The sequence below is a fragment of the Echinops telfairi genome, unplaced genomic scaffold, assembly GCF_000313985.2.
Source record: "Echinops telfairi isolate 266 unplaced genomic scaffold, ASM31398v2 ScPeMD7_3533;HRSCAF=4204_1, whole genome shotgun sequence".
NCBI lineage: Eukaryota > Metazoa > Chordata > Mammalia > Afrosoricida > Tenrecidae > Echinops > Echinops telfairi.
This window is the reverse complement of record NW_022107432.1, coordinates 11,308,441-11,321,338: the sequence shown is the minus strand read 5'-3', so window position 1 is coordinate 11,321,338 and position 12,898 is coordinate 11,308,441. Positions and strand designations below refer to the sequence as shown.

The 12,898-nt window shown below is 36.2% G+C and overlaps 1 protein-coding gene across 2 annotated transcripts in view; it reads left to right on the top strand.

The window, feature by feature from the left end:
- Nucleotides 1-12,454, top strand: part of TINAG (tubulointerstitial nephritis antigen) — a 79,696-nt gene extending 67,242 nt beyond the window's left edge. For both annotated transcript variants that reach the window (XM_045294880.1, XM_004696348.2), the window contains exons 10-11: nt 8,302-8,347; nt 12,180-12,454. In XM_045294880.1, coding sequence (XP_045150815.1) covers nt 8,302-8,347; nt 12,180-12,314 — 181 coding nt within the window. In that variant the 3' untranslated portion in view covers nt 12,315-12,454. The remainder of the gene's footprint in view (nt 1-8,301; nt 8,348-12,179) is intronic.
- The last annotated feature ends 444 nt before the right edge of the window (nt 12,455-12,898 follow it).

The window sequence follows — 12,898 nt, the reverse complement described above, 5'->3', positions numbered from 1 at the left end:
AAAAGTTAGTACAACAGTTTCAGGAACAGACATATATTAAATGCCCTTTATTGTTAATTAAAGGGAACCCTGGTAGCCTTAGTTAAAAAGTCCAGCTGATAATGGAAAGATCAGTAGTTCGAACCCACCAGATGCTCCACAGAGAAAAATATGGCAGTCTGCGTCTAGAAAACTTCAGATAGAGAAGTTCTACTCTGTCCTCAGGTTGCTATGAGTCTAATTCAACTCAATGGCCAAGGATTGATAAATCAAGAAGAGAAAACACGCTCTCGTAAATAAATGATGTAAGTAGTCATCTTGCTTTGCACTAAATAAAAACAAAAAAGCATTGCTCTTGGGTTGATTCTGATGCATGATGATGCTCTATGTGTCAGAGTAGACATAGGGTTGCTTTAGTTTTTAAAATTATTTTAAGTGTGATAAATATACATATATGTAACAAATAGTTTGCCTTTTCAATATTCTTCATGTGTACAATTCATTGCTACTGTTTATGTTTATCACGTTGTTCAATTATAATCCTTAAGCTTTTCCAAACTTTTCTGTCATTTTAACAGAGTTCCCAATTGCCTCCCTCCCACCTCCCTTGGTAGATATTCCTCTCATAAGGGGGAAATATTGCATTATTCTATTTATACTGCCCGTTGCTGTGCCATCCTTATGATTGTCACCATGTTGAGTTCATCCTTGCAGTCATTGTGTCAATTCCTCCAACCAAGGGTCCTCCTCTATTTCTACTGACTTTTACTTTACCAGTAGGAAACGACCTGGGACAAAGTGATTTTTCCAATCTTTCAGAGCATGGGATATAGAAAACAATCCACAAGGCAAATTTTCTACAGCATCACAGTGTGACTCTGTGGGATATTTGATTACCATCTTACAAACCATCTGCAGGAGAGAGAGGAGAGAAAAGATAAGTGAAGGTCACAGTGAAAAAATTAGCTCCTGTGATGGATGGTCCTCACTTGTCATTTGACACGGAGATTTTAACATACAGTCGCTTCTGCGGAGAGGTGTGATGTTTCCTTTCCATCTACATTTGCATAAAGGTTATCACTTTGGTTCGTGGTTTTCTTTCACATCACAGGCATCCAATCTCTAAAATTCCTAGGCTTAGCTGTCTGACTCTCCCTTTCCTCTTTCACCTCGAGAAGATGACTTGATTGATCTGTTTTGCTATCCATTTTGAGAAGGCTTATCAGAATCTGAAGGCTGGTGTTCTCTTTGGGTTTAAAATAACTCGCTAAATAATGCATATTAAAATTAAGAAAACCAGCAATGCTTCTTGCAATAAAAATGATACCAATTTGAAAGAGTCGACAAATTTTTAAGCTGAGCATTATGACTTTCTTTTATATCACTAAAAATATTTTTTGGATAATCACAACAAAGTATCTGGATACATAGGAAAAAATCACCAATTACACAAAATTAGATGTGATAGTTGCCAGTTCTTAAAAGTCTATAAATTAAGGCAGTTTATTTAGCTATTATTATATTCAGTAATGCTCAAATAAGAAAAATGATAACACAACTACATTCTGAAGTATCCGCTTTGTACTGAGGTAGAGTTCTCTTTCTTAGTGTTTGTTAGGCTGTCCTCTGTTGGTATTGGAATTGTGTGAAATTTTTATTTTGCTGAATGTTAACCCCAGAAGCAAATACAGATCTTCATCCCTCAAAACACACCTATTATAATGGTAAAGGTATCTCAAAAGAACTCATTCATAAAATGCAATACTTATTTCAAGATGTACTTTCTAGGTCTTTTCTATTCGCTCAATTGACTATTACTTTGTCCTCTCATTATTTTCCTCAATTCATAGGAGCCTATGAATCTTGAAAGACTTTATGAAATTGGAATGAAATCTTTATATACATTTGCTGTTACTCTCTACTTTAGTGTGTTTCAAGCATGTGGCACAATGGGTAAAGCACTTGATTGCTAACAGAAAGGTTAGTGGTTCAAATACACTAGCCACTCTAGAGGAGAAAAGTGTGGCAGTCTGATTCTGGTACAAGATTACAGCTTGGAAAACCTATTAAGCCATTTAAACCACAATACCAAGTGTTTTATAGAGTATATAGAGTCTTGAGTGGTCTTACTCTTAGGACATGCTGCAAAAGGGAGCTATGTATTCCTGAGACAAGAAAAAAAAATCAAGAATAACATGTGACCTCCTCCCTGGGGGACGGACAACAGAAAAGTGGGTGAAGGGAGATGTCGGACAGGGCAAGATATGACAGAATAATAGTTTATAAAGTATCAAGGGCTCATAAGGGAGGGGGAGGGGAGAGGGAGGGGGAAAAATGAGGACCTGATGCCAGGGGCTTAAGTGGAGAGCAAATAAATGTTTTGAGAATGATGAGGGCAATGAATGTACAAATGTGCTTTACACAATTGATATATGTCTGGATTGTGATGAGTTGTATGAGCCCCTAATAAAATGATTTTTTAAAAAGCATAACATGGAATCTCATATAGTCCTCAGAGCATATCTCACTTTACAATCTTGGGCAAGACTTAGCTATCCCATCAGTAAGTTAACATGTTAGTAACCACTGCACGTAGTCAAGAAGAAAGAATATGAGATTTTGTCGGTGTAGATATTTAGGAGTGGTTGATTTCTACATTGAAATAAGTAAGTGCTGGGAATTAATAAACAAAAACTCACTGTCATGGAGTAATGCATAGGGATTCCTTCTGGGTTGATGAGACTGTTAACTGTTTACAGGAAAAAAGGATTTAATTCTCAGGTTTAAAACAGATCTGTCTTGGAAGAAGTACATCAGGCGTGGTGAAGTAGAAGATCAGCGAGAAAGAGGAAACCCTTAAGGAGATGAGTTCACACAGCGACTGCACAAGGGGCTCAAACAACAATGATGGTGAGGGTAGTGCAGGCCTGGTAATGTCGAATTCTCTTGTGTATACAGTCACTGTGCAGGGTATCGACACAGCGGCACTAACAGCAACAATTTTAAGATGTGCTTGGGGAATTACAAAATTTAGGTGTAGGGCCACATTATAAAATAATATGTACATATAGATACTTTCATGCATACTTTTTGATGAAAATGATTATGTACATTTCTATTATTATTCTACCCAAAGTCCTGGAGATCTTTAGTTTATGCAATTTAGGGTAGAATGTCAGATAGATCATCGTAAAGTAGGGATCATCTTCAAGGATTTAGTTTCTATATCTTCTTTTCATCTTTCTAAAATTTTTTTATTGTGAATCAGGTGGAGGTTTACATATCAAATCATCATTTTTGCATTCAACAATTTACATAATTTATCAAATAGTCCAGTGGCTTATTCTGCTTGCTTCTCCCCCCATTTATGCCTCTCTCTCTCATAGGATATAATCTTCTTCATTTAAATTAACACCTGCTGATTCTCTAGCCCAATGGTTCTCAACTTGTGGGTGGAGATCCCCTTTGGAGGTCAAATAACCATTTCACAGGGATTTCCTGGTGCATAACAGTAGCAAAACTACAGGGATGGAGTAGCAATGAAAAAAAGTTTATGGTTGGGGGTCACCACCACATGGAGAACTGTATGAAAGGGTCGCAACGTTAGAAAGGCTGAGAACCACTGTTCTAGCCTAATGTGTTCCCTTCACCCTCTTCCCTTCCCACCCTGCTATCACAATCTGTTTCTTTCGGTATAAAAACCTTGATTTTTTTTCAATATATCATTGGTATGATACGACATTTGACCTTTTGTGATTTACTAACTTCACTCAGCATAATTTCCTCCAAATTGATCTATGTCCTGAGGTGTTTCCTAATTTCATCATTATTCTTTAATAATGCATAGTAGTCCGTTGTGTATATGTACCAAAATTTATTTAGCTATTTTCCCAATGATAGTAGTTAGGGTGCTTCCAGCTTTCTTTTGCTGTAAACGTGCTGTGATGAACATGGATGTGCAAAAATGTGCTCGTGCTGTATGGCTTATTTCTTTAGGGAATATAACTAGTCAAGGGATTGCTGGGTCATGGATTTTCATTCCCAAGTGTTTTGGAAAGTGCCATACCCCTTTGCACACTGGTGGCACTATTTTACAGTCCCACCAGTAGTGTGTGAGGGTTCCATTGTCTCTGTATCCCCTACTGCCTTTGCTATTTTTGCTATTGTCTCTGTATCCCCTACTGCCTTTCTTGAAATGTGCTGTCAACACTGGGGTGAGGTGGTGTTGCATCATTGTTTTGGTTAGCATCTCTTGGATGGCTAGTGATCACAGGCATTTCTTCATATTTTTGTTGGCTGTTGGAAAATATTTTTCATTAAACTGTCTACTAAGTTCTCTGCCCATATTTTAATTGGATTCGTCATCTTTTCTTATTGAGAGATTGCTGTTTTCTGTAGATTTGAGAGATTTGACCTTTCTAAAGGTCTAATTCAACATATCATTAGCAATTTTTCCCCAGTCTGTAGGTTCTTTTTATTCTTTTACTGAAGTGTTTAAAGGCACATAAGTACCTTATTTTTAGTAGATCCCAATCATCTATTTTGTCTCTTGTGTTTTTTTGAGTAAGTTTGATAGTGTGTTTATGCCATGTATTAAAGCCTTACATGTGTCCCTGTTATTTCATTGATTACCTTTATAGTTCTAGTATTTATATTAAGGTCTTTGGCCCATCTAGAATTAGGTTTTGTATGTGGAGTGAAGTATGAGTCTCATTTCATTCTTCTGCAGATGGAAATCCAATTTTCACAGAATGCTTTGTTGAAGAGACTATCTTCCCCATTAAATGAATTTTGACACCTTGTAAAAATTAGTGGTCCGTAGGTGCTTACGAGTTGGGCTGCTAGTGGTGAGGTAATCAGTTCAAAACACCAGCCACTCCTCAGGAGAAAGACAAAGCTATCTACTCCTGTAAAGAGTTACAGTCTCGGAGAGCCACAGTTCTACATGGCCCTAAAGGGTCAACGTGAGTCAGAATTGACTCAGTGGTGGTGAGATTTTTTTAATTTGGTGGGGATGTGGATTTGTTTTCAGGTTCTCTATTTTTTTCCACTGGTCTAGGTATCTATTTTACCAGCACTAGGCTGCTTTGACTGCCATGGCTGTTAGTAGGCTTTGAATTTGGGAAGTGAGAGGCTTCCTATTTTACTTGTCTCAAGTAGTATTTAGGTGAGCTCTGGCAGCATTGGGGTTACATATTGAGCTGTGATCTCCAAGGTCGGTAGTTCGAGACTGCCAGCAGATCCGCGGGTGAAAGACTGGGCTTTCTACTCTTGTAAACAGTTACAGTCTCAGTAACCCACAGGGGTCACTGGGAGTCAGTATTGACTGAATGGCATTGAGTTTGGTGAGAGTTTTGAGTAGTATTTACTTATCCTGGATTTTTTTTCCTCTTCAAATAAAATTGGATATTAATGTCTTCCATTGTTTAAAGAATGATACTGGGATCTGGATCAAAATTATATTTTTAGATTGTCTTGGGTGATATCAACATTTTCACAATGTTAACTCTTCCTATCCAGAACATGGAACATTTACCAGTTTATGTAGGTCTCTTTGAATAGTGTTTTTTTTTTTAAGTTTTCTTTGTATAAGTTTTTTGTTTCTTTGATTATTCCTAAGAATTTCATCTTTGGGGTGGATATTTTAATGGTATTGTTTTTTAATTTCCCTTTCAGAGCTCTCTTTATTAGTGTATAGGGATGTGGTTGACTATTTTATGTTGATCTCATAACCTACTACATTGCAGAATCTTTCAATTATTTTCAAAAATTTTTGTTGTCATTGTTGAGTATGAAGATTTATGATTTATAGAATCAGATTCTTTGAAAATAGTTTTATTTTCAAATTTGGATGCCTTTGATTTCTTTTTTGTTGACTAAGACCTCCAGACAAAACTCCCAGCACACTACTGAAAAAGAGTAGCTGATACGGGGCCTGCTTCCCATTTGCAATAAGAATGCTTTCCATTTACCCCATTAAGCAAGATATTGGCCATTAATTTTGGATATATGGCTTTTATAATACTAAGGATCTCCCTTCCGTTCCTGTTCTCTGGAGTGCTTTTATCAGGAATGGGTGCTTGGATTTTGTCAAAGGACTTTTATGTATCAATTGATACGATCATGTAGTTTTTTTGTCCTGTTTTTGTTTATATGGTGTATTACATTGCTGGGGTTTTTGTTGTTGTTTATTTGTTTATTCTTCTAGTATTAAATCATCCTTGTATATGTGGTGTGAATATAGCTTTGTTATGATGTATTATTATTATTATCATCATCATTATTTGGTAGTTTGCTATATATTAAATTTTGTTGATAATTTTTCCATTTATGTTCATAAAGGATATTGGTAATGTATTTGCCTAATTTGGTAAAGTATTTGCCTAATTTGGGTTATAAGTAATGTTTGCTTCAAAAAATGAATTTAGGATTTTGCTATCCTTTTCTATATTCTGGAATAGTTTGCAATAGTAATAGAAGTAGATTCAACTCTTCTCTGCTTGGTAAAATTCCTCAGTGAAGTTGTCTGGCCCTAATCTTTTTTTGTAATTGGGAGTTTTTAAATAACCTAAACTATTCTTTTGCTGTGGATCTGATGATCTTGTCTATATAAGTCTATGCAGGTTGGGTAAGCAGTGTGTTTATAGAAACACATTTCTTCTAGGTTTGGGAGAACAGTCGTACATAGTAATGTTATTAGCTTTCTTTATTTCCGCTGGTCCAGTTGTAAGATCACTCATTTCATCTTTGATTCATAACATTTTTATCTTGTTCTTTGTTAGCTTGGCCATGGTTTTGCCACTTTCTTCTCTTCTTGATTCTTTCTATTGTTTTCTATTTTCTGATTAATTTACTGCTGGTCCAAGTTTTACTGCTCTTCTTCTGGTTGCTGAAGGTTTATTTTGCTGCTCATTCTAATTACTGAAGATGTTAGGTTAAGGCACCAACTTTGGCTCTTCTTCCTTTTTCATTTGTGCATTTATTGCTATAAATTGTCACCTGATTACTCTTTTTACTGTATCCTAAAGGCGTTGGTATGTCTTATTTGCTTTCTTTTATGTTTCAAGGAATTTAAAATTTTCGTTTTTAGTTCTTAAATTACTGAATAGTTCAATTTCTGTGTATTTGATTTTCCTATTGTTGATTTCTAATTTTGTATTGTTTGTATCTGATAAAATGATCTTTAATACCTTGATTTTTAAAGTGTACTAAGACTTGCTTTGTGGTATAAAATATAGTTTGAGCTGTAGAATGTTCCATGTATGCTAGAAAAGAATGTATTGTCTGTTGTGCTAGTAAAGTCCTAGTATTTTGTTTGTAGATGCATTGTGTTGCATAAGTCTAAGAAGTCACGTTGATTAATTTTGTTGCTGTAGGTTATTAAAATAAAAGAAAGTAGATGAAGTATGCACAAAATGGGCGGGTGGGTGGGATTCTAGACAGTCTTTGCATCAGCCGTGGACCCAATGTGCTCCAGGGGACTGAAGTTCCAGGGCCAGTTTGGATGATCCCCGCCTTGATTGTTTCTGAGTGCACAAATATGCCTCTCTGGGTGCCAGCGTGCCTTGGGGAGCCCAGGATGTTTCAATCCCCTTTTCATTAGCCTCTAATGCTGTGTGGAATTTCTGTGTGGTCCACTCTTCTTTCAGACTGGACTGTCAGCCCTAAGGATGTTGTGGGAAGCAATGATTAGCCTCTTGGTGCCTTGGTTAGGGGCTGGTCACTCTTCCATTTACCTGCAATTTGGGGGATCCAGAGGGGAGGCCATCTTTCACACTGTAAAGTGCCAGAAATTGATCGTAGTTGTAGGAACTGCTGATTAGTTCATGATTGGCTGTCTGAGAATTCGGTGTTTCCCTTTTGGGTGGTGGGGCTTTGGAGATTCAGCTCACCACCAGCCAACAGAGAATTCATCAGTAAGCTCAAGGTCTGTGTATGGATTTTGCTCCTTGTTTTCTCTATCAGTAAGCTTTGCTCACGCAGTCATCCTACCCTCAGAGATACGGACTCCAAGTTTCTTCTCCACTTGCACTTTCTGATGTCATTGTTATAGAGACTATGTGCAGGGAGTCTTTGTATGTCACCATATTACTGGAAGTCCCGAAGATTTTTGTCTTTTAATCATTGAGTTTGATTCAAGCCAATTCATAGCAAGCATTCATGTATGGTCAAAAAAGAAAACTACATAAATATTTTTGAAAGGTAATTATGGTAGTTACATAGAAAAACAGGGTAGGTGCGTATAAAAATAATCTTCATTCCCTTGGGATAGAAATCATGCACGTTTAACCTTACCAATAATCTTATCATTATTATCTACAGATGGGGCACACTGAGAGGTGCACAGGGACAGAAAGAAAAATTTTGGGTATGTAACTCTTCCCAATTGAATTCCTACTATGAAGAGAGTAGCATCTTGTATCTCCCTGATTTGCAATATTTAATCACACTCTATACCCCTGTAATATTGGTCAAATATTGAATACCTGTATATAGACACCTGCACTAGGGATTAAAAATAAATAAAGTTGAACAAACCAACAATAACAGTAATGTGTCATTGTAAAATTTCACAATATATTATCAGACTAAATTTATATATGGCATTTTAATGAAATATATTTAAGTGGTCATTCATCTCATAATAATAAAATGTTTAGATACAGAATTAACTTCATTGATTAGTGCATATAATTCACAAGCGTTTATAGCACATAACACTTGGTAACCGTGGAGTGAATGTCTGAACATACAGAGGGAAACTGGTAGTCTTCCTACCATTTCCACCCTAGAGTTCAAATTATATAGAAATATAAATACATTGATAGTATATACACATGCACACATGCACACACATTCTCATATGTTCAACATGTGTACTCTCTTCTTAACTACTTTTATTTTGGTTAATTTTAATTCTAAGCTTACTACTAATAAGATATTTTCAAGGAAAATTTTATCACATAACATCAGGGACAGAATTTCTTTCTGATGTTATTTGGATAAATTGTTTCATGTAAATGTTAGTATTACAAAAAATCAAATGAAAATGTATTATTAAATTGCACATTTTGTTTAATATTTTCCCCCATTAGAGTACTAACTGTTCTTGGACAAATATAATCTCTGCTGTATATACCAGTATATTCCTCAGGGGGGAAACACAGTAATTTATACCTTGTAGGAATAACAGGGTAAGTCAAAAAAGTATTGCTACTCTAGGTCTTCCCTGCGTTGAGCTATTCTGGACAACAAATCTGAACACTCCTCTCGGGTCACCAGCTGTCGCAGAGCTGTTCTCCCAGGATTACACTCATTTTAGTCCAATGAGAGTGCAGTGAGCAAAACAATTCAACCAATGCATTCTGGAAAAGTATTTAAATCACTACAATATTTATTCTATACACAACATGACACTAGTTCAGTTACTCTTAAAAAAAGCTTAAGTGCTTTTTTGTCAAGAATTGTGAAGGGTGTAAGATGTTATTTCTCTTGTTATTTACATATACATATAAAAACGTATGCAGAGACATTAATCACTTAGGTCAGAAAAAGAAAAGAGTCCTAATTCATACTACAGCCAAATCAATAGCTAAAATAACCCTGAGACTTGATCTTTATACCTTAGTCTTGTACATGATGTTATAAGAACCAATGTGGTCTTTCTACATAAGGTATACAAGAAACTAAAACTGTGGTTTTTTTTACCCCAGTGATATTAGCAATGGAGAGTATTGAACTGCTGACCACAGAGTCAGAGGTTCAGAACCACCAGCTATCTGATGGGGCTATCTGCCTCCTAAAGATCCCCTGTCTCTGAAACTCTAGATAGGGTCACTATGGGTTGGAATCGACAAGATGGCAGTGAGTCTGGTTTGCTTGCTTGAACATGCAGGATAGAAACAGCTATCTTCTTTCTTTTACAAAATAGAAAATCTTTTTTAAAAAAATTTTATGAGGAGATAATGAAAAGCCTCCTGAAACACCCAAACTCACTGCCATTGAGTCTGTGCGAACTCATAGAAAACCCTGGGTGGATTTCCAGGACCGTAATTTTTTATGGGCGTACAAAGCCCAGTCTTTCTCCTGTGGAGTGGCTATCGGTTTCCAGCTGCTGAGCGTCGAGATCCCAGTCCATCAGGTTACCACTGCACCACTAGTGCTCCTTCTAAGGGCCAGATACACGCTATACAATTCCTCCTACTGCTGGACCTGGTCCTTTCTTATACATGAATACCTAAAGAGATAGGTGCCAGAATCCTGACTCCCACCCAGGGACCCAATTTATGACCCTCTCTGAACTGTAAATATTGGAGATCTTGGTATTTTTAAAGATCATGTCAGTTCATCAGATATATGACTACAGGTCTAATTCTCATAGTGTGAGACAAATAAAATATGTCTGGGAGAAATGAAAGCAGCATCTCCTGTCTTTACATCATATACACTGTGCTTGTGTGTCAAGATACTAGGATGTTTTGAAAGAGCATTGAGATATGGATGTATATGTATATGGATGTTTCAAAATATTGACAAATGTGACAACAATATAATAAATTATGCTAAGATAAATAATGAATTCTAATACTGGATAAGATGTAAATGTAAGCAACAAGCCATAAATGCCACAACCAAAGTAGAAGAAAACAATATAATTAATTACCCTAATTTACATATTTTTTAGAGAAAAAATAGTAGAGCTGAATCTGGAGAGGATTTTTTTCCCCTTTAGCATCTGCTAGGTCTGGATACAGATCTTGAAGTGAGCTTGCAACAGTCAGAGAGATTACCATTGTTAAAAACATCCACCTGAAATGTTTCCAGAAACCAGGCCAAACTCATTTGCCATAGAGGACTCTAGGGAAGCGCAAATGACACCAGCTTTGGTTCCTATGGAATATCTGCTAACTACTGAAGTGGATGAGTGGCTACTGAGGCAAGATGGAAAGTCAGACAGAAATTTCCAGGATAGAAATGTTTGGTTAAAAAAAAAAAATCTTGAAGGGAACCAGAAACAAACACATGACAAGAATAATCTTCAACATATTTAAAGTCAAACATGGATGAGGTTCAACATAAACTTGAATCCAACCCTTACCCAACCTGAAATCCTGCTGGAGTTGAAGTGAGCAGTCTCTCATGATATTTACCTAAAAGAAAAGGGCTAATCTTTTTTTTTTTTTTTTTTTCAAAAAGTGATTCTAATATCAGCCTCATTCATAAAATCTACAAAATATCTAGCATAAATTTAAAAAAATAAACATCAGTCAGAAAAAGTGACCAAAAGTCAAGGGAAAAATAATCAATAAATGATTCTACAGATAAACTCTTTAAAAGGCCAAATAAAAATTTTAAAATATAGGTGAAAAGATAGACAATTTCAATCTATATAATAAAATTAACTCAAGTAAGTATTTGCTCTCATGATATTTACAGTCTTAGAAACCCTCTATAGGTTTGCAATTCAATGATGTTTATCCCTGAGCATGCTCAACTTCTCTTAACACTCTTCAGCCTCATGGGCTTCCAGTCTGCTTCTCTTTTATGATCGAATGAGATGAATTTCATTGGAATATCTCCCACGGACTCTTTCGCACCATGATTTGGTGTTTAATCTATTACTGTTGCCCCTTACCTAGATCTCCTTTCCTTCCGTAAAAAAATGGGGGATGCATAATTTTTATTTAATATATATCTCAGTGGCATGTCCTCCCAGGAAATTTTCCTGAAGCACCCAAACATGAGGATATCCCTCTGTTCATTTGAACATCATCCTGTGTAGATGATGTTCATATGTCCCTTGCTTTATGTTGACTGTTCTTTATTAGCCCATAACTTCCCTGTGTACATAATATACTTCCTGGTTACGCATGTAGTAGACATTCTATAAATGTTGCTTGAACACAGTCTTCTGATGTGAAACTTCAAACTCGCATGTGTATGCGATCCTTGTTTTCTGAAAGTGTTATGCCTATTTTGGTTATTACCAAGATGGGATACAAGCATATTAATGAAACTGTTGATCAATATAATTGCTTTATTCTTATTTAGAAAATAATTAGAGTGTTAATAAGCACAGTCTATAAAATGCTGAAAACAGTTGAAACTGTAGGAGTTTCCTGTGCTTTTAGAGGAAGGAATAAAAATATACCAAAGAATAATATTTAGCTTTTTCATTTTCTGTTTTTCTGCATTTTCAGATTGCTGCCAATTCTTGGGGGAAGTCATGGGGAGAGAATGGCTATTTCCGGATTCTTCGAGGAGTAAATGAATCTGACATTGAAAAGTTGATCATTGCTGCTTGGGGTCAAGTGACAAGTTCAGATGAACCATAAGATGACATTAAATTCCCATATGGCTGTGCATTTAAGTAACCCCTTAAACTAAAGTCTAACAATGTTTAACTAAAGTTTGACACCAGTTGAATGTTTATCTTTTTATCCTGTGATTAGAATATACCTGTTTCCTTGTTTTACACCAGACTCCATGTGACTGCTTCTTTATCTTAGTGCATCTATGAAAGCCTAAATACAGCACAGCAGGGTATCCAGAGGCCTTTAAAATGCCAACTTGTCATCGCCTACTCACTACCTCCTGCCTGTGTCCTCTTTCCCGTCAATAATTTTCACACTGTGTGATGGCAACTATCTTAAAACTATGGAACCCAGCTTGCTCTCATTGACCAAAGGGGGCTTTATTCAACTAAAATGGAATGAAAACTAACCAACTTACCATCTTTACCCCTTGGTCTTTCCCACTAAATTGCGTTTTCTTAATTAAGCCCTTGCTTATGTTTCAATAAAAGAAGCAGAGCTAGATTACAAATCAATTCTCTCCATCCACCAATATATTGTTTCTTTTCATTTGTTTAAGTCTAGCATGTAATCAGGTCACAAAAAGCAAAGTAACTCTCCATGGG